This window comes from Onychomys torridus, chromosome 7 (assembly GCF_903995425.1).
Source record: "Onychomys torridus chromosome 7, mOncTor1.1, whole genome shotgun sequence".
NCBI lineage: Eukaryota > Metazoa > Chordata > Mammalia > Rodentia > Cricetidae > Onychomys > Onychomys torridus.
In genome coordinates this window covers 89634615-89661415 of record NC_050449.1, presented here as the reverse complement: position 1 = coordinate 89661415, position 26801 = coordinate 89634615, and the positions used below count along the sequence as shown (strand labels likewise).

Sequence of the window (26801 nt, the reverse complement as noted above, 5' to 3'; positions counted from 1 at the left end):
ATCTGTGGAGGAGACCAGCAGATTATAGTCAAGAACCAGCTGTTCGGAGAAGATGGCATGTACTGTGCTCCGTGTCCTCACTGGTGCCCTCCCTGGCTCTTCCCTTGCTCCATTCTCTGAGAGAGCCTCTCTGAGCTGGGTGCCTCCTCACAACAGCCTACCTGTGTTCCTGCCCTGTGTGTGGTCCCTGCATTTCTCAAGACAGGAGGTGCTTCTTGGAGGACACAGAAGTGTAGAGACAGCTTTTGTTTCTGGGTTGGTGGCCTTAGCAAAAAGCAGATAACCAGGTCCAAAAAGATGTCCCTCTGGACTAGTCTGGGGTGCATAGAAGTTGGAGCAAGCCTCTAGAGACTTGCAGGACCGGGGCAGGTTTCCTGAAAGAGGTGGAAGAAGTCTGCATGCTAGGACCCAGCCTCCAAACACCTCCACACTGTGAATTCTGAGCATTCAGAACAGACATTCACTCCATAGCAGAATGCTACAGCATTGGCAGGAGGCACAGACAACTTAAAAACAATCTGGCTTCTAAAATTGCCCTGGGATATCCACTTTGCTGCATTTGGGCTCATCTTTAATCCCATTTCCCCTCCTTGAACTCTGCTCCACAATAATATTCCTTGTCCGTTAGATTCCATCTGTCTCCTGAGTCTCCCGTTCCTTTTCCTCATAGTGTTCTGTAAGATGTGCACACTTCTTTTTTCTCAGTGCTGTGACAATACTTGACAAGGAACTTGAGGGAGAGTTTATTTGAGGTTCTTGTTCAAGGGGACACAGTGCAGCATGGTGGGGAAGAGTAGGGTGCAGGAGTGGAGAGGGGCTGGTTACTTTGCATCAGCAGCCAGGAAGTAGAGACATGGAGAGAAATGGGAAAATATCAAGGAAAGAGCAGGAAGATGCCAAATCGTATAGCTCCAGGCATGGCCCCTGGAACTCACAGTGAAATCAGCTGGGCTCCAAAGAGCTTAGGTAGCCCAGCCCTCCAGATCTGCCACCTCAATGCACACAGCCTCTCTTCCAGGCCAGATCTACTCTGCACCTGCAGCTTTCCTCAGCAGATGTCCCATAATTCTGACATCTCTAACATCCTGGGTTCTCCAGTGCAGCATAGATTTTTACCTTGGAGGCTTCATGGTAGTGAACTCCCAGGGCCTCCTTTCGGGAACTCAGACTCTCCTGTGCGTTGCCTGGTTTCAGTGGCTCTCTGGAACCATAGAGCAAGCCTCTATGTTCTTCAATGCCTGAAAAACTAGTACCTCACGAATCAAATAATACTGCCGCCAACTTGAGATGTAGCCTGGTCACCTTGGTCACAGCTGAAGCGACCTCTGTAATGCCTTGTGAGATCTGGAACTGCTTTCCTAGGAAGTTGTTTGGATTAGGGAATCCCTTTAGATGCAGGGGATTTCTCTCTAATGGGGTGAACCTCATTCACGGGGTGAACCTCGTGATTCACGATGATGACAGCCTCGCCTTCTGCATCTGCCTGGTAAGCAACATCCAACCTCCTCATTGTCTTAGTTTCTTTTCGATTGCAGTGACCAAACTCCATGACTAAAGGGAAGCATTTAGCTAGCGGTAGTGGCACATGCCTTTAATCTCAGCACTTGGGAGGCAGAGGAAGGTGGATCTCAGTGAGTTTGAGGCCCACCTGGTCTACAAAGCAAGTTCCAGGACAGCCTGGACAGAGAAACCCTGTCTCGAAAAATTAAAAAAAGAAGAAGAAGAAGAAGAAGAAGAAGAAGAAGAAGAAGAAGAAGAAGAAGAAGAAGAAGGAAAGGAAGCATTTAATTTGGGTATTCTCAGTTCTTGAAAGTTAGAGTTCATGTTCATTATGGCAGGAAGCATGGCAACAGGCAGGCAGGCATGGCAATGGAGCAGTAGATGAGAGCTGACCTCTGATTTATAAGCAGCAGGCCAAAAGAGGAAGAGACTGGGAATGGCAGGGATTTTTTAAACCTCAAAGCCAGCTCCCAGTGACATACTTCCTCCAACAAGGCCACACCTCTAATCCTTCCCTAACAGTTCCAGCAATTGGGGGTGGGAGGGTAGGCAAAGCATTCCAATATATGGGCCTATGGGAGCCATTTCCATTCAAACTACCGTACTCACTCACTTACTAGCCAGATGGCACATTTGAAAACTATTTTTCTAATCCATAGATGCTAACTTTCATTGCAGACCTGGATAATACTGGTTAGTTAGTAGTGACGGGTCCACAGCCAGAGCATTACCTCCCCTCAAGGTTTCCTCTGCCCAATGCATTAGTTCGTTACTTTAAAATCAGCCTCACTCAAGTTCTCTGGACAGGGGCAGGGCGAAGCCATGTTCTTTGCTAGAATAGCACACATGTGGCTTCTAACCCAGATCTCAATAGGGTCCTTGTTCTGCCCTGACACCTTAGGAGCTGGGCCTCCACAGCTCACATTTCTCCCTGGATTCTGGCCTTTCAAACTCCTACCAGAATACTTTGCTAAGTTCTGCTTACAGTGTTCTGGAGTTTCTTTGTAACCCAGTGTTCCAAACTCTTCTGCATTTCTCCTTCAGACAAACCCAAAATTTGTGTGATTCATCACATGGCCAGATTTGTCATGGCAGTGGCCTCACTTCCCACAGCCAGTGTCCTGGATTAGCTACGCTTTGTCGTGGTATGGCAAAACACTTAACAAGAATCGACTTAATGGAGGAAAAGTTCAATTTGGCTTACAGTTCAAAAGGATACAGTCTGTCACACTGGAGAAGTCGGGAACAGGAAGCCAGCAGGTCACCTGGCATCTGTAGTGGTGAAGCAGAGTGGACAGGAAGTGGAACTGGGCTGTAAAACCTCAAAACCCACCTCCGGAGGCTCATTTTCTCCAAAGGGTTCTATCTCCTAAAGATTCCACAGACTTCCCTGTAGCACAAATCTTAACAGGTCTTATTAATAAAAACAAACCTGAGCCAGTATTGGGGTGAATGCTGGGAGCTCAGAGAAGCAGAACAAGCCACAGCTACCTCACCTTGCCAACTCCTCAGCTGATCCTGTTTCCTCAGACTGGAAGCTTCTGAGTCCTCATCCAAATGAATCTCAGCTGAACTGTGCTGCTCAAAGCCTAAAAGCTTAACAAGGCTCTAGATCCTCGTCCTCACGCCTTAAATACCTTTCTGTTTCCTGCCATCACTTCCTGGGATTAAAGGTTCTTGTTACCACACCTGGCTGTTTCCAGTGTGGCCTTGAACTTCCAGAGATCCAGGCAGATCTCTGCTTCTGGAATGCTAGGATTAAAGGTGCGTGTGCCACCATTTTCTGGCCTCTATATCTAGTGGCTATTCTGTTCTCTGACCCCAGATAAGTTTATTAGGGTACACAGTATTTGGGGGAACACAATATCACCATATTTCCCAATTAGGGCTGCCTGGGACTCAAGTGCACACACAGGAATGTCCCCCTATGGGGGACATTTCACATTCAAGCCACAGCAGGTAGATTGATCATTAGTTTTATCTGTCTTCTATTTGCTTTTCTCCAATATTTTACTGTTGAAACAAATGTGTAAAATGTTGTGCACAATTGAGAATATAGCTAAATAAATGGGGAAAGTGAAATGGTTAGATTAAGTACATTTGCCATTTTGAAAGATGGAGTTAATTTACCACGCTGAGTTGACAACGATACATTCAGTTCCGTGATGTACAGGCTGTCAGCTTTTCTACACCTCCTGCAAGGAGCCATTCATCTTCTGGATCTTAATAATCTGATAGATTTAAAAAAAATGGCTCTCCACAGCAGTTAAAAGTTGTTTCTTGCTGGGTGGTGGTAATCCCAGTACTTGGGAGGCAGAGACGGGCAGTTCTCAGTGAGTTTGAGGCCAGCTTGGTCTACAAATCAAGTTCCTGGACAGCCAGGACTGTCACACAGAGAAACCCTGTCTCAAAAAACAAAACAACAACAACAATGAAATGCATCTAAATGTGTTAGATGAGGAGCTCATAAGGTAAGTGGTTAAGTTTGGTTAGTGTACATTTTTGGTATTCCTCAAATTGAGAAACCGATTTAAGATTTAACTACAAGTTTTACTTTCTGAATAATTTTAGACTTATAGAAAAACCAAACCAATACTTACCAAGCTGCATGAGGCCCCGGTTCAATCTTCAACATGGGAGGAAAGGAGAGAGAAAGCGGTGTGGGGGAGGGGAGGATTCAACCAACATACAGAGAGGTTTCACTCACTGACCCCACATACATAGTCCCTCTTTACAGTTAACTCTTACACTGGTATTACAGATTCATCACAATCAACAAACCAATATTGCTACATTATTGTTATCCAAATGATTTTTGGTTTTTCTACAGTCCTTTTTTTGGTTCCGGTATCCCACCAGGGAACCCATCCTATGTTTGGCCCTTATGTCCCCTTGGGTTCCTCTTGGCTTGTCACAGACTCTTGACCTTTTCTTGTTTTCAGTGACCTTGACAGTTCAGAGGAATGCTGGCTGGTTGGGCATCTGGGGCCCCCTGCCCCACCAATTAGAATTTGTTCTGTTATCTTTACGATTAGAATGTGTTTCTGTGTTGGGGAGAAGGAACCACAGAGAAAATGCCACTTCATTTTGCACGTTGAGGGCAATGTGACAGGCTAGTGTAAGAGGTAATATTGCTAGTAGAAAAGACAGTATGATTACACTGGATTAGTTACTGGTTTACTTTTAGTTTTCTGATATCTGCCCCTCTCTCCACAAAAGAGAACTAGCTCTTGGATTTTCTCTTAATCCTGTTATTTTTCTACCTAACTCTGGTGAGGGGTGTGGTGAGATGGCTCACCCAGAAAGTGGAGATGACCTGAGTTCAATCCCAGGACCTAGGTGGTGGAAGGAGAGAACTGATTCCCATAAGTTGCCCTCTCATCCCCACATTCTCACCTTGGCGAGCATGCCCCTCACCCCAAAATAAATAAAAAACTGTAAAAAAAAATTGTTACTGTAAGCACATTATCTATGGCTTTTTCTTCCTTGTGTCAGAGACATCCCACAGATTTAATAGATGGATTTTTTTTTTGTCTAGAGACCATGCATTTGTATATGAAACTTTAAAATCTGAATTGTTTAAAGAAAAATCTAAAAAATGCTCAGTGATCAGATTTTGTGATGTCCCTCATGCCACCTCTGTTACTAGATACTGCCATATTCACTTTCTGAGGCTTTATTTGTGGCCTAATATGCAGGAAAGGTTTTTTTTTAATACTTTATTTCATGTGCATTCATGTTTTACTGGTATATATGTCTTTGTGAAAGTGTCAGACCCCTGAAAGTGGAATTATAGGCAGTTATGAGCTGCCAAGCAGGAGTTTTTGGTGGTTCCATGAACACCTGAAAGAACGTGCATTCTTTGCTTTTGAGACACAGTACACAAATCCCCACATCAACTAGATCTAGCGTATGACGCAGGCTTTGCCTCTTCGTTGTCTATATTACATTTGCTCACCTGCCCACTCATGAGCTGGAAGATGGGAATTAAAATCACCTGTCCTGGAGTCCCTCTAGCTTTGCTCTGAATTATGGGCTCCATCTGATGTGTGCGATCTTCAGCTGTGGATCATGTTCCTTTATTACTGCAAAACATTCTCCTTCGCTTCATTTAAAACTTTTGCTTTGAAATCCACTTTACTTGGCTCGTGCTGAGGCTGTTCTGGGTATGCACTTCCACCGAGCTGGCTGTGTGTCCGTCCTTCCACTGTTTCTGGCTCTGACTCACTTTGTTTGGGGATGGCTCTCCTGTGTTGTCTGTGGCAGGGGATTGTGTCTGGTTCCTAGTTTCAGTCTTTGCCTTTGAGTGGATTGTTATGGCTATTCGTTGACATGGCTACTACTTTGGTCTTGGTTTTACTATCACATCTTTATGTCTTTCTGTCTTCTTGCTTCAATAGCTTTTTAAAACAAAGCCCTCCGGGGTACGGTCTGTTTTACTTTGTGCCGCCTCCCTTCTGACAGTTTAGAAGGTTTGTGCTTTATTGTTAGTTGGGGAAGTTATCTTTAGAATAACTATGTAGAATGAATTTAATCTTTTGTTTAGACTGCCTGCCTTCTAAAATGAGTAACTGCAAAGATTGTTTACCGATTCGATCACAGTTTCTAGCTGCTTTACGGCAGCTGCTTTAGATGACGGCTTCTCTTGACTTGCCTTTTTTGACTTTTTTTTTTCTCCTTTGTTTCTCTGATAGGATCTTAACATTTTTAAATGACATGGCTTTTCTTGAGTTGCCTTTTTTTCCTTTTTTTCTCCTTTGTTTCTCTGATAGGATCTTAGCATTTTTAAATGACATTTACTTATTTTGTGTTTGTGGGGTGAGGGAAGGGTGAGCATGGGGTTGGGGGAAGGGTGTGAGTGCCACATTGTGCATGCAGAGGTCAGAGAACAACTTGGGAATTGGTTCTCTTCCATCTACCATGGGTCTTGGGGTCAAACTCAGGTCTTCACACTTGGCGAGAAGCTCCCTACTGGCTGAGCCGCCTTTTGATAGCTCCTTCCCTACATCCGGGTATGGTTCTCACTGATGGAGGCCCGCTGTCCTGGATCAGGATTTTGCAGACGGTATTTGCAGAAGAAGTGCACATACAACAATTACAACAAGGATGCAGATTGCTCAGTTCACTGGGTGATGATTTCTTTTGGAAGTTGCTTCTTTTCAGTCAGCAGAGAGCTGTAGCTTTGAGCTTCTCTCCTCCCTGCCCTGCCTCCCCTCTGCTGCCCGTGAAGAAGGCAGGTTGTGTGCCATTCCCTGAGAGGCCAAAGGCAGCTCCTGACACCAGACTGCACATCCTGTGCCCAACGCTCTTGACTTAGACCATTGGATTCTTCCTTCAGGAATCCCAGCTGCTGGCCTGCTCTGCAGGCTTTCCCACAGCCCTGACCCGCAAGGTGCCTTCTCGAGGTGTTTTGGACCAGCTTTGATCTTGGCTGCTCGGGCTGCCTCTGACTGTGTTTGGCAGCCTTTCCCTCCTAAGCTGGGGTTTGGGTTACAAATGTGTCCGGTTTTGCAGAAGAGGACCTTTGCATTTCCAGTTCTCTTTCTCCTTGATTTTGGGTGATTCCAGATAAGAACATGAGCAGTTTTATTCTGCCGCCTTTAAACTATGGAGTGGTGGGAATTTTTGTGATCGAGTATTCTCTCAGATGAAACATTACCCAGAACTTTTCCAAACAGAGTTAATACCAGTTTCAGTGGAGGCCTGACAAAGAAAGAGAGGAACATGGGGGCCGAGACTAAAACCAGAGCGTTAACAAAGAAATCCAAAACATGTGTGTCTATGCTAGGTGGCAGCGGGGGTCCTTCCTTCCCTTCTGCCCTTTGGTTGGGGTGTGCTTCTGTCTGGGTGGGGTATTAGACTTTCCTGTCTGTGTCAAAACACCTGAGAAAACAGCCTAAGGGGAGAAGGATTTGTTTTGGCTCACAGTGCCAGAGTTTCAGTACCTTGTGGCAGATCTGATGGCGGAGGCCGGGAGCACACAGGGAATGCCTGTGGTAGTATGGGAGGTGCACCTGTCCACCCTCCCGGGCACTTCTCAGTCCAGTCAAGTTGACACTCAAGATTGTCGTGGGTGGAGATGGCTCCGGTGGTAAAGTGTTTGCCATACAAACACAAGGACCTGAGCGTAATCCCCAGAAGCTATGTACAAAAGCCAGGCATGGTGGTTTGAACATGTAATTCCAGCCCTGGGGAATTGGAAAAGGTGATGGATCCCTGGGATTTGTTAGTCAGCCAGCTTAGCCTGTTCAGTGAGTTCCAGGCCATTGAGAGACCCTTATTTAAAAACTAAGGCAGATGGCACCCAAAGAATACATTCAGGGTTACCTATGGGTCACTTACACACATACGTGCATATGCACCCGCATACACACATGCACCTGTACCTACACACACACACACACACACACACACACACACACACACACACACACCTGCATGTACATACATTCAAGAAAAAGAATTAACTATCATAAGTTCACCTCTTATCAATTAACATGCAAGCTACAACATTTCACCTCTGGCTCCCTAAAGGCCCAGTTCTATCTTATAATGTCCTAAAGTGCATTTAGTCGCTCTTGTGTGTCCCCAAAGTCTCAACAGTTGCAACATTGTTCAAGTCCAGCTTATCCTCCAAACATCCATGCACACATTCAGCGGTGGGCCCCTGCAAAATCAAAAACAAGTCACATGCTTCCAAGATACGATAACCCAGACCAAACATCCCCATTTCAATAGACAGCGCTGGGGAATGGGAAGGACAGAACCAAAACAAGACTGAAACCTCTTAGGGGCACGGGGCATCATGATGTCAGCTCTGGAAGGCCCCAGCACCCTTGACCTTGTCCTTTGTCTATCACCTGGCTTCTCTGTTGGCTGTCTCTGCTCACTGCCCACTGCCTTCTTCAGCAGACATCCCACCTTCCTGCAGTCTCTGGCTTCTTCACCTTCACAGTTTCATGCACCCCCCTTGGAAGAGTCATTGACTTTTCCTGGGACCCCCTCTCCTGCAGGGACTCCACTTCTGTCACAGACTGTCCAGCCACCTTGGCTTCCTTTGCAGTTTAGGTTTAAGCCTCCATGATGCAGTAGTTGTTGCATTCAGCATGCCTGCAAAACCAGCATGGCGGATAATGCTGGATTTGCCACCTCCTCAAGCAATAGCCAGAGAGCATCTTGGGTCATGACTGAAGTGGCCTGAGTGCCTTGATGATTGAAAACAGAGACTATTTCCTAGGTGCCTGGTACAGGCAGGGTATCCTGGAGTTCTCTTCTTGGGGCAGAGTCTTCCAAATAAGTGAAAACCTTCACACTCTTGAGCCAATTCCCTAGATGCTCTCAAGGCATCTTTCTAGTTGTCCTGATGCCCCTCTATAATGGCGCTAACCCAGTGTTTCTCAATCTGTGGGTTGCGACGCCTTTCCTGCAGGGGTCGTGTATCAGATATCCTGCATATCAGATATTTACTTTTGTTACTTTGTAACAGTAGCAAGATTACAGTTATGAAGTAGCAATGGAAATGGTTTTTTTTTTGGGGGGGGGGGGGGTCACCACAACATGATAAACTGTTTTAAAGGGTCGCAGCATTAGGAAGGTTGAGAACCACTGCTCTGATCTCTTTAGAGGCCACACTGCTGTGGCTTCTGTATTTGTTATTTTTCTCATTGCTATGGAAACCCTGATGGAAGCACCTTAAGGGAAGGGTTTGTTGCAGCTTGATGCAGTTGGTCATGGCGGAGAAAGCTGGACGGCAGGACTGTGGGGAGATCACACCCATGGTGAGAGATGAGCAAGGGATGAATGCTGGCTCAGCTCACCTTTTTTTCAGGCCAGGGCCCCAGCTTATGGGATGGTGCTGCCCACATTTGAGAGTAAGTCTTCCTACTCCAAGCCAGCCCAGAAACCCCCACAGCACGAGCAGAGGTTGGTCTCCTAGGTGGCCCTGGGTCTTGCCAAGTTGATAGTCAGTAGTACCCATCCCAGTGTCTTTTTAAGTGTTAGGATCTTCTCACTGTGTATTTTGCTCCCAGACCTCACTGTGAATCTGGCCGAAGAGCCAAACTTAGTCATAGCCTGAACACGGGGCTGCTCTGAGACTCCCTCCCCCAAATTCATTCATTCTTCACCTTTAAATTCAGCCTCTGTGAAGTCTCAGGACATGGGCAAAATGTGCACAGCTTCTTGGCCAGAGAGTAACACAGATGGCCTCGGTTCAGTTCCCACGAGACATTGTTTCTGCCTGGAACTGGATGAGATGCCTTTACTGTTCATTGGCATTCCTCTCAGCACCCTGGTGTCCTAAGGTCTCAGAATCACTCATTAAGCTGTGCTTATAGCATTCTAGGATATCTCTGGCTGGCTTCTGCAAACTTTTCTGAATTCTCCCGACAAACTAGTTCCGCATGTTTCTGTACCACATGGTCAGGTACAGTCACAGTATCAACTGCATCTCAGCCTTAGTTCTCTGCATTTGTCATCCTTTGTGCTATGACAAAATGCCCGAGGGAATGACTTAAAGAAGAAAGGATTTTAGGGGCTGGAGAGATGGCTCAGCAGTTAAGAGTACTGACTGCTCTTTCAGAGGATCTGGGTTCAATTCCCAGCACCCACGTGGCAGCTCACAACTGGTGTAACTCCAGTTCCAAGAGACCCGAGACCCTCACACAGATGTACAAACAGGCAAAATACCAACGCAGATAAAATAAAAATAGAAAAAAAAAGGAAAGGATTTATTTTCTTTGCAATTGCAGAGGTTTCTGATTAATATGGAGAAAAGGGCATGGCCCCGCACAGCAGCTCGCTCACATTGTGGGATAGTGGCCAGGAAGGTCGGGGAGAGAATGTGCCTACAGTAGGTAGCTTTCTCTTCCCCCTTTTATTCCATCTGAATCGCCAGCCTATGGAATGGTGCTGCCCACATTTAGGGTGGGCATTCCACCTTCTGTTAACTCTTTCTGGAAATGTCCTGGTTCAGATATAACCCAGAGGTGAGCTTCACTAATCTCATAGGTGCTTCTTAAGTTGACAGTGAAGACTGACTAGGAAGTTATAGATAGGCTAGACAGAACATGGCAGCATCCTGTCTTCTTGTTTGTCTTGGGCAAGTCATCCTGAGTCAAGCTGTTCTCAGGCTAGGGAAGAAGAAGGCACAACCCTGTCCTCTGCCAGCTGTGGGAGTCAGGTGGGGCAAAGAGCAACCTTCCTCTTCCCATATTTAGGGCCATCTAAGCACCCCAAGATCCCAGGAGCCTGAGTGTCCTTACTGAGGCCAGTTCCTCCTCCTCCTCCTCCTCCTGGAAAACCACCGTCTTGCACTAAGGGATACTGACTGGGATTAATGTTATCAATGATGTTTCTATACCCAGGGAAAACATGGGTGTATCCAAGAGAAATAATTCCCTGTGGGATGCCTGCCTCTAGAGTCCCAGATCTGAGCTTTTATTGTATCATCTTTCAGTATCTCATGCCACCTGGAGGGAGGTGTTTCATCCCATCTTACAGAGGAGGAAAGTAGAGTTCAGGAGAGGCTTCAGATAGAGAGGGATTTGTATCAGTGTTGTCTGGCTCCACGGTTTGGACCGACCAGCTCTCTTTTCCTCTTTCTCTGCCATTTCTTTTCCCATAGTGACAACACACCATCCTCAAATAGTTGCTGGAATCCTTGTCCCTGGGTGACCCTGCTGGACACTTGCTCTGTGTCTTGCTTCCCAAACCTGGTTACATTTTAAGATGTTTTTTTTTTAAAGCTCCAGACAACTGGAACTCCAAACCCATCCATGAGCCACATGCTAAGTGTGTATGGCCCCATGTCTCGGCACTCCCATGTCTTGGGGTTCAGTTCTTATAGCGACAGTGATTTCCAGTGGTTGCTCTGGTGCCCAGAACAGACTCTGAGACTCTGAGAGCAAAGGACCTGTGAGACTGGCTAATCACTGACCTCTTTAAGATTTAGATGAATGGAGAAACCTTAATCACTGAGGGCAGTGTCTGCCATATCTCATATACTTGGAAAGTACCAGATATGAAGTATCATTAATTATTATGCACATTAATTATGCGGTAGGGCCTTGCAAAGGGCCCTACCAAGGCCTGGGTATAAATGAAGGGATGAGTAGCTGACTGTTGATGATTCTGTCTTAACCTGTGCCCTTTGCTTCCTTCTAGGAGCTTGGGCCTCTGCCACAGCCCAGCAGAGGCTGTGGAGATCAACCATCAGGAAGCCTGGTTCTCAGCCTCGGGGTCCATCCCTGGCTGCGGGCAGTGGAGGCTCTGGCGAGGTAGCAGTGGCCCGCAGCGGTCCCCTCCCCATAGTGAGCCATGGGTCAGAAGCTCTCTGGGAGCCTCAAGTCCGTGGAGGTACGAGAACCAACACTTCGGCCAGCCAAGCGGGAGCTTCGAGGCTCAGAGCCCGGGCGGCCAGGGCGGCTAGATCAGCTGCTGGACATGCCGGCAGCAGGTCTGGCTGTGCAGCTGAGACACGCATGGAACCCCGAGGACCGCTCACTTAATGTCTTCGTCAAGGACGATGACCGCCTCACCTTCCACCGCCACCCGGTGGCCCAGAGCACAGATGGCATCCGTGGCAAGGTGGGCCATGCCCGGGGCCTGCATGCATGGCAGATCCACTGGCCGGCTAGGCAGCGGGGCACCCATGCTGTGGTGGGCGTGGCCACAGCCCGTGCCCCCTTGCACTCAGTGGGTTATACCGCACTGGTGGGCAGCGACTCCGAGTCGTGGGGCTGGGACTTGGGCCGCAGCCGCCTCTATCATGATGGCAAGAACCGGCCTGGGGTGGCATACCCTGCTTTCCTGGGCCCAGATGAGGCCTTCGCTCTGCCAGATTCCTTATTGGTCGTGCTGGACATGGACGAGGGCACCCTTAGCTTCATCGTGGATGGCCAGTACCTGGGTGTGGCCTTCCGTGGCCTCAAGGGCAAGAAATTGTACCCGGTGGTGAGTGCCGTGTGGGGCCACTGCGAAGTCACCATGCGCTACATCAATGGCCTTGACCGTAAGTGTGCTGGACTAGGTGGCATGGGGTGTAGAGGCTTCCTGCCCCAGGAGAGTTGGGGAGAGGGGAAGCAGAGCAGGTAGAGCCGCAGTTGGGGAATCCTGCAGTTTTTAGCAGTGGTCAGGGAGTAGTTTTGAATTCTGTCTTCACTGAAGGCTTGGCAGCTTGGAGGCCGTGCCTCAATTTTCCCATCTGTAAATGGCACGATGGGCATAATCTAACTCAGGGCACTCAAGAGGGTCACATGGCCACACTCCAACTCAGGGCACTTCGGAGGGTCCTGTAGGATCATGTGTGTGCTCAGAGCAGTCAATGTGTTTGATAAAGCCTGTGAGTGCTAAAGAGATTTGTGAAGTGACCCAACCTGGTCACAGCTGGAGAGCATCTCACCACTGCCCAGTTCCTGGGTTGGAATCCAGCTATTAAACAAGAGGTAGTGTTAGCAACTGTCATTTATTGCCGCCTACTGTATGCGGGTCTGAACACCCGAATCTCAGCTCCCTCTGGCAGCTGTCAAAGGAGGTAAACTACTCTTACCTCCAGCTGGCTATAGCCATGTGGAAATGAAGGCCTGGACTATGGAATTTTGCCATTTTTTCCAGACAACCAGAAATCTAGATACTGTGAACTGTCCCAGCAACTGCTAAAGACTGTGGTTGAAGTGAAACCCCTCTGTGGGCTGCTGGGTTTTACCCCAGCAACATGAAGTCCTCTTTTTTTCAAAATGCATAACCTATGAGGCGGTTTAAAAATCGCAATAATGCCAGGCGGTGGTGGCAGCACACGCCTTTAATCCTAGCACTTGGGAGGCAGAGGCAGGGGGAGGAGGGCAGCCTCCAGGAAGGGCACACATAGCTACATGGCCCATCTTGAATCCCAGTGCTTTGTTGGGCTTTCTCATGCATACCAGCTATTGTGATTTAAACATGAAATGTCCCCCATAGGCTCATGTTTGAATTCTCACCCCCTTCAGGAAGTGGAGCCTCGTGAGAGGAAGTTGATCATGGAGGGGAGGGGAGGGTGGATCTTGAGTTTTTAGAGCCTGGCTCCACTTTATGTCAGCTCTCTGCTTCCTGGACTGCAGCTGTCACGTGACCAGTTGCCTCCTGCTCCTTCTCCTGTTTGTTAGCCTTCCCTTGTCATGGGGTCCTTATACCTTCCTATGCCTAAGCCAGGATGAGCTTGCCCATAAGTCCCTCCTCATCAGGTCATAGCGGTGAGAAAAGAGTCTTAGGGACCAGTCCACCAGCACCCATCTGTAGACTTCCTCCCACACCCCTACCGAAACTTACAGAAGTGAGTGCTTGCAGCCCCAATTCCAGGGTTCATTTTAAATGAGAGATATAATTGCCAGCCAGTGTGGCTGATTCCAGAGCCCTTTTTCTTTTTTGAAAGACAGAGAAAACGAAAACAGAGAGGCAAACAAAAAACTTGAAGCACAGAACTCCAGAACCATAAACAGCGACCTCCCCCCCCCCCCCCAACACACACACACACACACACACACACACCCCGCGCGTGTGCGCAGTGCACCCCCGCCCGCCCAGGTATGTTGGCCTCTGAGACCAACCATTTCCCCATGTTCACCCTCTTCAGTTGAGAGCCCAAGAGTAACACCCAGGCAAGGCTTGACTCGTGTGTTTGCTTGAGCAAATTGTGAGCCAACAGTTTGAGGGTGGCAGACCCACACAAGAGCGGCCGGCCCTCCCAGCCCTGGGATAACTGGCGGGCGTTTTCACTGGTGTTTGTTTCTGTGCTCGTTGGGCTAAGATTAATGGTGGAATGATGCTCTGGTTTTTGTTTAACTGTAAAACCCCAGAGCAGATGAGGCAGTCTGCTCTGAGCACGGTGACCGTCATGGTGCCTTGTAGAAAGTGTCTGGAATCCTCTTAGATAGACATGGGGAAATAATGGCATTAGTGAGCACGCAGGTCCAATGAGACGTTTACTGCTGGTGTGTCCTGTACCTCTGTACATTCCCCAGTTCAGTGGTTCTGTCTCTAGTGAGTCACTCTCATCCCCTAGGATCCACTTTACTCATCTGTAAAATGGGACATGGGATCCCTTTCTTAGTTTGAGTGTTGGCGTCAATGGTAGCCAGGATCAAATGTCTGAATCGACAGCAGGGGGAGCTGTGAAATCCTGAAGAAGAATATTTCCTTTTGGTTATTGACCACTCCCGTCTATTGCTTGGTCTTCAACAGCAAAACGAAGGCACGGACATGTTGTCCCTTGGCTCTCTTGTGGCTGTTGGAGTCAGGGGTCTCCTGCACTGCTGAAGGAGGCTGGGTGGGAAAGGCAGCTGTGTTTGTTGCATTTTGACCTCATGGGCCCTTTGGATGGTGTCATTGTCCTCTCCAGTGGCTGGGGTTCTTCAGCTTGGCAGAATCAGGAACAGGATTCAGGAGGTGGAGGAGATTACAGGGTAGAGGGTGTGATGGTAGAGTAGGATGTCACGATGCAAGCCTATAGCATCTCCTGTTTGATGACCAGGTAAGTTTGCCTGGCCTTGTGCTAGCCTTTTCTCCAGACAAGAGTAGCCTCCTCTACCTTGGGTAGAGGTATGATGGCAGAGAGGGATGCTCAGCTTGGGGCAAGCCCTGACTATGTGGTAGCCTGGGCTACAGTGGCGTTCCAGAGCTGGGGAAGTGATTAGGAAAGAGCTATGTTGTATATGTGGAGAGTGACCTGGGATGAATTCCACCATGAATTCCCAGGGAAGAAAATAGTTTGGCCCCAGAGTCCCTGGGTTGGGAAGGTGGCCCAACATGAAGATCTGTGGGTTGAATTCTGAGCCTTTGTTGATTGTAGACATGGTAACCTGTCTGGGGTTGAGAGATTGGAATGAAAGCATAGTTTGGCATAAAAGGGCTGCCCCTTGGGTTTACTTCCCTGAAAGACCTCCTTCCTCAAAACCTCAGTGTCCCCTCTTTAACTAAGCAGCACTGAGCAGACACCTAGTAGTTGGAACCCATTGCTGCAGTTAGCCAGCTGAGCTGAAAGAGGTCCGGGGTCGTGAGTGGAATACAAAGAACGGCCTCTGTAAAGCATTTTCCGCTAATGCAATGGAAGTTGTTAATGGATAACTCCTTTTCAATTTATGATTTTTATGACTGTAAAAGCAAGCCCTAAAAGGTCTTACCACACTGAACTCGGAAGCACGTGCTTGATGGGACAAGAGCTCCTGGCAACGCGGTTTCCTCCTGCAAATGCACATGCCTGGAACCTCTCGTGGATAGAATTGTTCTTTTGCTACACTGTGGAATGATACAGTTTAGCATCTGGGAGTTTACTGCAAAGGTCTGAAGGACCCTCGGGGCTCTGCAACTGAGAGAGCTGAGAAGTGTATAGCTGAGGTGTATGCAGGCCAAGTCAGGCACGTGACTAGGCTGTCTCAGTTGTTTAGAGCCAACCTAGTCATAGCAATAATAACACTAGCTGGAAGTATCTCGTCCTGCTGGGCTCTTTTCTAAGCCCTTTATAAAACTGATCATTGAAATACTCTTTAAGCTGATATATGGATGGTCATCTTTCATTCACCCTGAAGGGATTGATGCGCAGTGAGCTTGAGCAAGTGTTCAAAATCACACCATTCATAGCTGAGGACCCTGGATTCAGGCAAATGGTGTGGACGGTTGTCCGGGCCCTAGCAGATAAGGCAGGGGGAAAACAACTCAGGAGAGTCTGCTCCACCTGACTGTGGTCCTTTGTGGTGAACTCAGCTGAGACCCTGCCATATTGCCTCTTGCTCTTTCCTCCTCCACTGCTTCCTTCCCTGCCCTCAAAGAACTCTGCAGAGCGCACTGCAAAGCGAGGCTGGATGCAGAGGATGGCTCTGCTGCTGCTTGGAATCAGGTATGCATCATCACCAAGCAGATGGTGTCTCGGAAGATGCCCCATCTGCTCTGACACTCACCTCTGGGGTGGCCTGGCCTTGTCTGGAATTGCTCCCTGTCCTGAAGGCTCCTCTTTCCACATGCTGGTGGCTGAGTGCTAACAGAAGGGCATTGTCTTGGAGTTCCTGAATGGTGAATGGGGTGTGAGTGACGCAGGTGGAGGAAAGGAGCCCCAGATAGAGGCCAACAGCCTCGGGGCCTCAACAGCCTTGATACAGGGGGACTGATGGTTCTGTTTGTCAGAGGAACCCATGGGCTATACCGTAGGCTAAACATTTTGCTGGGGTGTTTGGTTTGTGCTGTTTTGGGGGTGTTCTGCACAGAGGGCCCCCTGGTGCTTAGGACTGACTTTGGATGGAGAGTGGAAGCTCAGGTATGGTATCCTGAGACTAGCTGGCTCTGAAGGCCCGTCCACTTGAGCCAAGCAGAAGAAGCGATATTTCTTGATGTCATTCCTAGATGGTTTAATCGATCTGCCAACAAGTATTTATTGGTGCAACAGTGCAGCAGAGGAGGCTGGTAGCCAGCCAAAGCTTCGGCTATTGATGGGGACCAGAGAGGTTTTCCACAGGATGACTGCAAGGACACCCTCCCCTTGTCCGACTTTATTCGTGCTCTGTGCTGAGCCCACCGCCTTCCCTGCTCAACACTCAGGAGTCTGGCATGGGCAGCGAGCACCTCCCAACTTCCCTGATGATGGGATGTGGCTCCTCCACCAAGGTCCATGTCTGACCTCCCCATCTTCTCTCAGTAGTCATCCCAGCTCACTGCCAACCAGAGAGACCCTGTCTCTGCACCATCAGTGAGTATCCCCAGACCCCACTCAGAGGTTTTAAGTAATGGAGAAGTACTCAGGCAGGGATGCTGGCCAGGGAGACATCTGTGACAAGTGGAGAGTCAAGACTTAATACATTTGTGTTTCCTTGGAATAGGTAAAGATGTCAACAGTACACACAGTTGTGCACTGAAGCATCCCCACCACGTTCTCTAGTCCCAGCCCTCTCCCACCCCCCATCCTTACCACCAGCCACCATCAGCAGTCTCTTGTGTTTCCTTCCAGAAATATTTACGACAGGGAATTTTTAGACCACACTGTAAGCAGAGCTCTGCATCACAGTTCCTTCCCCCATCTTAATGGATCTTGGCAATTATTTAAGTATCAGTTATGGTAGAATGGCCTCATTTCTTATTAACAGTTGCATGTATTTTCATAGTACCGGTTGTCTCACGGTTTAATTATTCAGATCCCTTTTTTTTTTTTTTTTTTTTTGGTACAACCTGGCAATTTCCTGTAAGAATAAACTTTTAATCTTAATTTGAATTCCACTTATTCCCCCTTCCCGCTACTTAACATTCTTAACGCTCAGTTTATCCATCTGTGCAGTGGAATACTTGGAAGGTTTTGCCAAGTGTTGTAGAAGTGATGGAAAAGTGAAGTCTGGCCCAGCACTTAGGTGGCCCACTGCAGGTGTACCCATGGAGACTGTCATCACACTTTTGCATTTCCCATCATTCCACGGAGCTCACCTCAGGCACCCAGTGGGCACTGTGGATGATTTGGTTTCTAGTTGTCAGTACAGTCGAGTTACATGGCTTTGATTCCAAGAAGGCTGTAGACACCTTATTGCGCTGAGAATTTTTTCGGCTGTCCAATCTAGTCAATCCGAACGTATAAGAACCTGGCATCCTTGCCTGCCCGGAATAGACCATGGTATGTATGTTTGGTGGTGGTGCTGCCGCTGAAGGGAGATGCGTCTGTCTGTCCCTCCGCATAGCACCCCATGGACAAGCACAGGGTGCTGCATGTCACTCTTCATAGCTTCCTCTTTTGGAGCGCCCATGCCCAGATGGCATAGTAGGTGTGCTGTGTATACGCACGAATGTATTAGCCTCCCACTACCTGAATGGTTTTTCTTTTTTCTCTCACAGCAGGGACTGAGTCACAATTGGCCTGGGATCACTGCCCGCCCTCTTGCAATCTGACCCCTGTGACCCATCCCCACTCCTCATTGTGTGCTTTGTGGGGCACATCTGTCTCCACAAACAGACCAGCTGGAGCTTGTGTGATAGGCCAGGCACTTCCATTCAGGATCTTGGCATTCAGGAACGGGCCCCCTACCTTTTATTCGCCACAAAAGGAGCAGATTTTTCAGCTGAGACAGAGCCTTACTCAGCTGCCACAGCCCTGCTTTGAAGGAATTTCCACATTTAACAGTCATGAGCAGTCCCACACAGCCCTGCCTTCACCAAGGGCTTGGACATGCAGATGCCAATCTCTGGAATTGGGTGTGGGCGGGACTGGTGTCACACTAATGTCACTCTGGGCCAGTATGGTCTGGAGGTAGCTCTGGCCTCAGGATCTCCTGGCACCCTGGGGTCTGAGTTGCTCTACCTAGCTGGCAGCCGAGAAAGTCATTTTACCTCTAAGCTCAGTTTGTTCATCTGAGAAAGAGAGATTTATTCTGCCGTGAAGTGTCAGAATCATGGATGATGTGTTTCTGGCACACGGCAGGGACTCACAAAGTAGTAGACACACGAAAGTGCTAATTTCGTTCCATGGATTGGAAAATCACTGTGGACAACAGCTGTTAGTAAACTTTGGTCCACACTGAAATCAGAGGGATTTCACACCAGGGAAGCCTTCTCCATGAGCCGTTTCGAAGGTTTCCCTCTGAGTGTCTTGTTCAAGTGTTTCTCTGCCAAGATCTGTCTCCTAGTGATAACTGGCCTGGTGAACACGTACTTAGCAGGGCCATGTGAGCAAGTGGTACCACTCCTGCTGTGGCCATGTGTGTACCTCAGGAGGAGATGCGAGGTGGAGGGCCTAGCTGCTGCTGGACATTTGTGGGGGGGAGGGGAGGAGACGGAGTGTCTCCAAGCATTAGGGTGAGGAAACCTGGGGTACTGCAGCCGATTGGTAGCCACATTGTATAGGCGGTTGTGGAATGGTGCAGAGGACTGGGAGGACTTGCCAAGGTCATCTACCAATTAGCAGCAGAACCAGAGTCAAAACCCAGGTTCCAAAGCCTTTGAAGATGTTCCTGGCGAGAGATGAGAGAGTGAATCACCAGTGTGGTTCATGGCTCTGGACTGGAAAGCTGGTATATGAGGCAGGATAGAGGAGGTTGGGATGCCAAGATCAGTGAGGACTACAAGGACCAGGAAGGCCTTTGGCTCAGAGCAAGGGATTAGGCCTGCATCACTCCCTTCCTGCTCTTCTTTTTTTTTTTTTTTTTTTTTGCCGGAGCTGAGGACCGAATCCAGGGCCTTGCACTTGCTAGGCAAGCGCTCTCTACCACTGAGCTAAATCCCCAACTCCCTTCCTGCTCTTCTTAACACACACACACGGACACACACGGACACACACGGACACACACGGAAAGATCCTGCCCAGAGCCTCTACAGACACTGGAACCAGATACTTGGAAAAAGAACCCTACTGTTTACCATGCGGGCAGCATAGGTACAGCTTCCTGACCGCTGTGTTTCTCAGAGCCCTCATCAGGGGTGTGGCTGTAGTGATGACATTTGTCCCAGGGATCTTTTGACAGTGCAGATTATGTGTGACCCACTAGGTCTGTGGAGGTCCAAGAGTCTGCATTTCTAACAAACTCTGGGCTGATGCCCAAGGTACCACATGCTGCAGGTGTGCAATAGAGCAGGAATCCTCACCACCACGTTGTCTCCAGAAACCCCACCTCCCATCCACCTCTTCCTTGCCAGGTGACCCTGCAGCCAGGCCCATCTACACTTCCTCGGTAGTCTGGTCTGTTGGAAATGGCATGTTTGCCCATGAAAACAAAGCCTGGTGCTGCTCAGTCTGCCTGTACCCATTGTCTCTCCTGCCAGCTGATGCCAGGGCAGGTCCTGGGCCTTGCACTTTGTCCCTCTAGGGCCTCCGTATCTTCTCCTTTCCTGTTCTGCTCCCTTCCATCTTGTGCCCCCTCCCCGTCTGCCACATGATTATGGCAGCTTTGCTGTGAGCTGACTGGGGAAGCATCACAGATCAAACTGCTTAGCTCCCCAGCACATCCAGGGCTGCTCAGGGCCCTCTGCTTGATGGCTCACTGAACTTCTTTGAATGTTTCCCTCCCATCCACAAGCCCATTTTGCACATGGGATGTTGGAGGCTCAGGATGATGAAAAGCCAGCTCATGGAGCTGTCTAGTACTTACCTGTAATACATAAACTAGAACACCGAGGGCCATGTCCAGTTTTCCCTGGCAACAGCTAGGCCTTGGCTACAGTGTGCTTCCTGAAGATGCTGAAGTTGGTGCTAGTCACCTGCACTGCCACAGTTCCTGTGTGCTCTTAAACCCAGGGCAGTCCACTGCACTGATTCTCAGCTCATCCCATGGCAGTGGGGACCATTCTGAGTAGGAGGCGCTAGGAAAGCAATGAATGAGCAAGCATATTTTCAGGGGCTATTTCAGTAAGTGGGGAGAGCTGCAGCCTGCAAGGCTGGAGGCAGCATTTTTTTTTTTTTTTGCCTGCCATCAGGGAGCCAGCTGATTCGCCCTGTCTCGTCCTTTGGTTACAGCAAGGGGGTGGTTAGCATGAGTTACAGTCTGGCCCAGACACTAATAAGGCTGCTGTCGGAGGCCTTCCATAATTCAAGGGAAGGCTGTGCTGTGTAATGGCCTTCTTCGTCAGATCTTCCAGGGCTTAGGGCCTCCTTAATGATTTATTTGCCTAGGATGAAATTAAGCCAAGACAGTGTGAGCTTGGAAAATACTGCCTCGCTGGCTTTCCCGGTTCATCCTGTTCAGAGGCCACCTTCTATAAATAGAGCTGTGAGAACCCTGCTTCGTGACCTGCCTGCTGGGAGCCCTGACAGGCAAGGGCTGCCCCACCACAGGCCCTTGAGACCACACCTGGCCAGCACGTGGCCCCTGTCTCCTACTCACCAAGCTTGGAACTCCACTGTGGTACAGTAGAGGACAGATCTACTAAGACTTAACCTTTCCCAGCTTTAGAATCCTTTCAGAACATGCTTTAAAAAAAAAAAGATTATTTGATGTGCATGTGTGTATGTTGCCTGCATGCATATGCACCACCTTCATGTCTAGTGTCTGCAGAGTTCAGAAGAGGGCATGTGATTCCCTGGAACTGGAGTTACAGATGGTCATGAGCTGCCACGTGTGTGCTGGGAACCTAGATTCTCTGCAAAAGCAATAAATGCTCCTGACCTCTGAGCTGTCTCTCCAGAACCCAGTGCATGCTTTTGAGTAGCTCCATTTGGACCCAGACTGAGTTCCAGAACTTGCCCTTCAAAAATCATTTTGCAGGGGTGTCCCAGGGCAGATGCAGATTTGTTTCTGGTGTTTAGTGAGGTAGAGGACAGTCCCCTGTCTGAGGCTTGGGCCTTGCTAGCAGTGAAGGGCTAGAGTCGTGAACTTAGGCCATGTGCTAAGAGTCAAATGGGATGTTTCTGTCAAGACTTCTTTGGAAATCTAGAACCCAGAAGAGCCCGGTCACCTTAGGGATATGAGCATAAAATCACATTAGAATTGCATGGTGGTGGTGCTGGGCACAGGATTGGAAGGGGCTCTGCCATCCTGTTAGAGTCTCAGCTACACATTGGCTCTAGACTATACCCCATACCCATTGCCAAGCTTGCCAGTGACTTTTCTGTGTTTCCTCATAATTTGGGGTGTCATTGGCTGTCCATCATCTTGACCCTTCCTTTGTATCCTGAGAGCTTTAATAAGTGCTAGGTGACTCATCATTTCTCGGGTCTTGACCTAAAGTTCTCGATCCTGGCTCTGCAGCCCTCTGGCTTCCTATGGGAGGGTCTCTCAGCTGGTCTGTCACCTGTGGAAGTAGTGTGGGCACCCTCAAGTTAGTCACTTGGCACCTTTCTTGGAGAAGTTGAAATACTGTACAAGATATCACCTTCCTGATCAGGAATCATGCAGTGGCCCCAGAACGTGTGTTACAAGCTTCCCTGTCCGTTTATGCCAAAAGTTCAGCACTGGCTAGAAGCTAGCCATCTGGGATGCCCTGCTGAGATAAGGGACAGATGGGGAGAGTGTGGGCAGGGCAGAGCAAGGAGTGGTATCCTGAGTCTCTAGAAACAGGTTGGAGAATGTTGTACAAGGCAGAAATGAAGGTCCAGCTTCCAAAGCTCTGAGACCAAAGACATGCTTAGTAGATGGCTTAGCGTTTCCATTGCTGTGAAGAGATACCATGACCATGGCAACTCTTATAAAGGAAAACATTTAATTGAGGTGGTGGCTTATAGTTTCAGAGGTTCAATCCATTATCATCATGGCAGGGAGCATGGCAGCTAGCGTGCAGGCAGACATGGTGCTGGAGAATTCTACATCTTGGTCCAAGGCAACAGGAAGTGAACTGAGACATTGGGTGTGGCTTGAGCACATATGAGATCTCAAAGCCCACCTCTGCAGTGACACGCTTCCTTCAACAAGGCCATACCTACTCCAACAAAGCTACATCTTCTAATAGTGCCACTCTCTTTGGGGGCCATTTTCTTTCAAACCACAGCAGAGTTCAGCTGCTTTCTTTTCCAAAGGGAGAAGGTATGCTGCCCAAGTGAAGTGTAGGGTACCATTGTTTGGAAAGATGTCCATACTCCACCTCTGTCTCCTTAGGACATCCTTAAGGCCTCTAGGTTGATGGGCAGTGTGCCCAAAGCCAGGTTCCCAGAAACAATCCCATTCTCATGTGTGTCCTTCTGTACCCTCAAGGTCATGTGGATACATTCTTAGGCCCTCAGGTCCATGCATCTTCTTGCCCTCCTGTTGCCCTGTGACCCAGTTTCTGACACTTGGTGGCTTCGCAGTAAGTGCCAGTTGCATGATTGGATACCTAGTTGAGAACTGGGACAGTGGTATGAAAAGCACCCCTGACCAGGTTGTGTGTGTGGGGGGGGGATCCCTTTCCACAGCACTTTCAGGAAGCAGGAGTGCACACACACTTCTCACCGATGCTTCTGGGAAGGAAGCTGGAGAGCTTGCCAGTTAGTGAAGAATTCTAAGTTTACATTAGTTGTGCCCCACACATGGCTGCTAACATGATATGGGTTCAAAGATATGATCTGGGCAGTCATTGCTGCCCAGTGGCTTGGCACATGATCATCTGCCCGTACTGGTGTTTATACTGACACCAGCCAGATCCAGGCTGCTGCACTGAGCTGTGTAGACCTGGTTTCCACCACTGTCCAGCCTGGACTCAAGATGAGAACAGGTTTTGTTCTTGTTGTTTTCTTTAGCAACTCCATGACTCTTTCCTCCATTGTCTGATATGTGTCCAGCGATGGGAACATTGTGATGCCAGTTTGAGCAAGAAACTGACTGAACGGCACTTACATAAATAGATGCGTGTTTCTGATCCATCTGGATATTGAGAAAAGTGATCATGAGGACAGCAGGAGAGGGGGCAACTGACAACTGTTACCTGGGAACTCCTTGGGGAGATGGCCTGAGAGGAACCTGGACGGTGAGGTGGGGGTGACCAGCAAAGGTTATATGGAGAGTAACCCAGTGAGGATGAGCCTGTTGCCAACAGCATTGGACACACTGGGCACCGTGAGGCTCAGGGATTAACACTGCCTTTTGGACTTCTTTTAGTCCACTGTTTGATTGAAGGGTGTTTTATTATCTCATTTGAGAGTGGTGTCTCCCCTCTCCCTTCCACCTGCACCTGCCTCCTGAGTCTACAGATTGCCTGTGGTAAGGCTGTTGAGGAGTTGCCTTGGTCAAACCAAGTGCAGCTGATTCTCTGTTTTACCCACCAACTGGTTAAAGAATCAGTGGCTGAGAGCCTTGTCAGGGTCATCATGAGGCACCGAGCAGATCTGAAACCCTGATTATTGTTCTCACTTTGTACTACTCCCAGCAAAAGTCGGGCTTTGTCTTGTTTTGTTTTTAATGAAGTTCATTACGTTTGCTCACAACCGACTGGGAATCCAGCCCACAGAATCCCCTGCGGAGTGAGTGAGGGTCCCCGAGTGTGAGCCACACTCGGCACTGCTCTCTCTCTGGTCAGGGCTTGTATTTCAGTTTCTCCCATCTGGAACGGTGGGCAGGTGGTGCAGGGCATGGAGCCCACCCCGTTGCCTAGGCAAAGCCAACCCTGTCTACTATGCTCCTGACCCTTTACATTCTTAGAGAGACCCTAGGAAGGCGGTACCAATGCAAGGTTCTACCTGTACTTCTACCTCTACCTGTACTTCGTGTCTCCCAAGATGAGACACCCAAGGACAGGCTGGGTGTCTTTCACCTCCAGCTACCCAGGTTGGAATTAGTGGATTGAGAGCTTCTACTTCCTCTTTGGCTGACACAGGCAACTTTCCTTGACTGGTAAAGATAAATGGATTGTACAGACGTGTGAAAATTGAAATGTGCTCTTGAGCTGAACTAACTTGACTTCCCCAGAGTCTGTGCTGGATATAGAAGAAGGAGAAGTGGAGTAGGTCCTGGAAAGCATACTGGGTTGGGAACTGGGAAACTGGTCAGCTGGTTCCAGCTGGGAGAAAAGGTCTCTGTTTGGGACTCAGTTTTCCCATCACAGGAAAGAAATTTGGACAAGATGACCTCACGGGTCTCTGCCGGACTGTCATCTCTGATGTTGGTTGTCTGCACTATTTGACTTGTTTGATAAACACTTCTCGGGCCCATGCCATCTGATAAAGTGACTACTGATCAAAGGTGGCTTCTACAATTAAATAAAGCAGGCCTCTAGTTCCTTGACTGTCCTGCTCACATTCAGACGTCCTCCAACATGCATAGGAGGTAGCCACCATATGAGACCGTGGAGATATGGGTCGTTCCAGATTCTGGGGAGGATGGAGGCTCATGGGCAGAGCAAGGGCTTCCTAGGGTCTGCTAGGCACAGTGTGGACATTAGGTACGCCACACCCACATGACTTCTTTCAGGGCTCACAAGCCAGTGAAGGAAGACCAGAGTTAGAAGATTCTTGAGTCGGGACAGGAAACCTTAGAGGATATACTAGGTGGGAGGAGGCCAACAGGGGGAATGCCTGGAATTCCAAGGCAGCCTGGGGCAGTGAGGCCCCAGCTGTAATAGAGCTGCAACTGCCCAGAACCCAGGTTGAACTTGCCACTAGCCCACCTAGCTCTGTAATTTCCTTAAGTCCATAAGCCCACTGAGCCTCTTGTCCTTGGAGGTGGGAGGAGAAGAGTAAGAAGGATGGGTTCTGGAATGAGAGTAAGAGGAAACCCCAGCAGGAGTCCTGTGTGCATGGTTAGGCCACTGCAAAGCGCCATACTTCATTCTGTGGTCACACACGTAGTCCTACTTTAAGGCTCAGTAATATCTGTCTTGACTTTTCAGTAGGGCTTAAGACCGTTTGGGGAAGGGGACAAGTACATTCCTTTGTCCTCACAACCCTGAACACCCAGCAGCCTCCCACAGCCCATGCTGTCCCACCGTAACAGAGGGCACGGTCGGCCGCTGCCCAGGGAGACATATTGCCTTTCTTCTTCCCCTTTGACCCTGTGGCCTTCCAGCCTCAGATTCACGATTGAGAGTTGCTGAACGCTTCCCTTGTCTGTGACACATTTGAGCATCTGGCTGGGTCTGGTTGTCATTTTCTAAGCCCATGGTTCATCTCAGCTCTGATCTCCAACCCTGTCTTGTATAAACAAATCCGGGGCAGAGGTCAGAGGCCAGAGCTGGGCCTTGCCAGCATTTCCCTTAGGATGTCTTGATGGGAAGCGCCTGGAATTGGGTTTCATTGTTGCCCTCCCCACTCTGAGATAGGCCTTGCATCTGTGGTCCTAGTTGGGAGGTGACATGTTTTCCTGATTTATTGACGCACTGGATATACTACAACCCCCTGCCGAGTTTATTGCTCAGGTCTAGAGCTGGTTTCCCTGAAGTCCTTACCACAGATAGGTAAAACAGGGAGTTTAACTTTTGGACGTTAACTGAGAAACCAGTGGAATACTAAGCCAGCAACACCAGTCAGTGACCACCAATGCTGTGCTTGTAATTCCAGGTTCAGTGTGTTAACATGCCATCTCATGGACAAAAACACAGGCCATGAGATGCTAGCTCGTCTCCAATCAGAACTGACATTTGGATTCTGGCCTGTCTGATCCTCCACTTTGGGCCATGAGTCTTCCTTACCCAGTGTCTTCCACAGCATCCATCCCTGCTTTGGCCTTGGAATGCTAATCAGGGCTTCTCTGGACTTACCTTTAAGGCTGTGTTTAGCTGACCTGTATGACCAGAGAGCTAGGTCTGGAACCCTGAGCCTCTCTGGACAATGGATTGGCTGGCTTATTTTGCATATCCAGGGAGTTTAAGAGGTACATATCCTCCCAAGGCTGGCTTAGAATTCCATGAGGATCTCTGTTGTCTCCATGCTTCCTACTCCCCAATCCCAGATGATCCTGGGGGTAGTT

General features: G+C 48.8%; 1 protein-coding gene across 1 annotated transcript in view; it reads left to right on the top strand.

Annotated features, from left to right (window-relative positions):
- Positions 1-26801, top strand: part of Spsb4 (splA/ryanodine receptor domain and SOCS box containing 4) — a 72668-nt gene that overhangs the window by 7414 nt on the left and 38453 nt on the right. Inside the window, exon 2 of the mRNA XM_036193012.1 lies at positions 11665-12511. Coding sequence (XP_036048905.1) covers positions 11818-12511 — 694 coding nt within the window. The 5' untranslated portion in view covers positions 11665-11817. The remainder of the gene's footprint in view (positions 1-11664; positions 12512-26801) is intronic.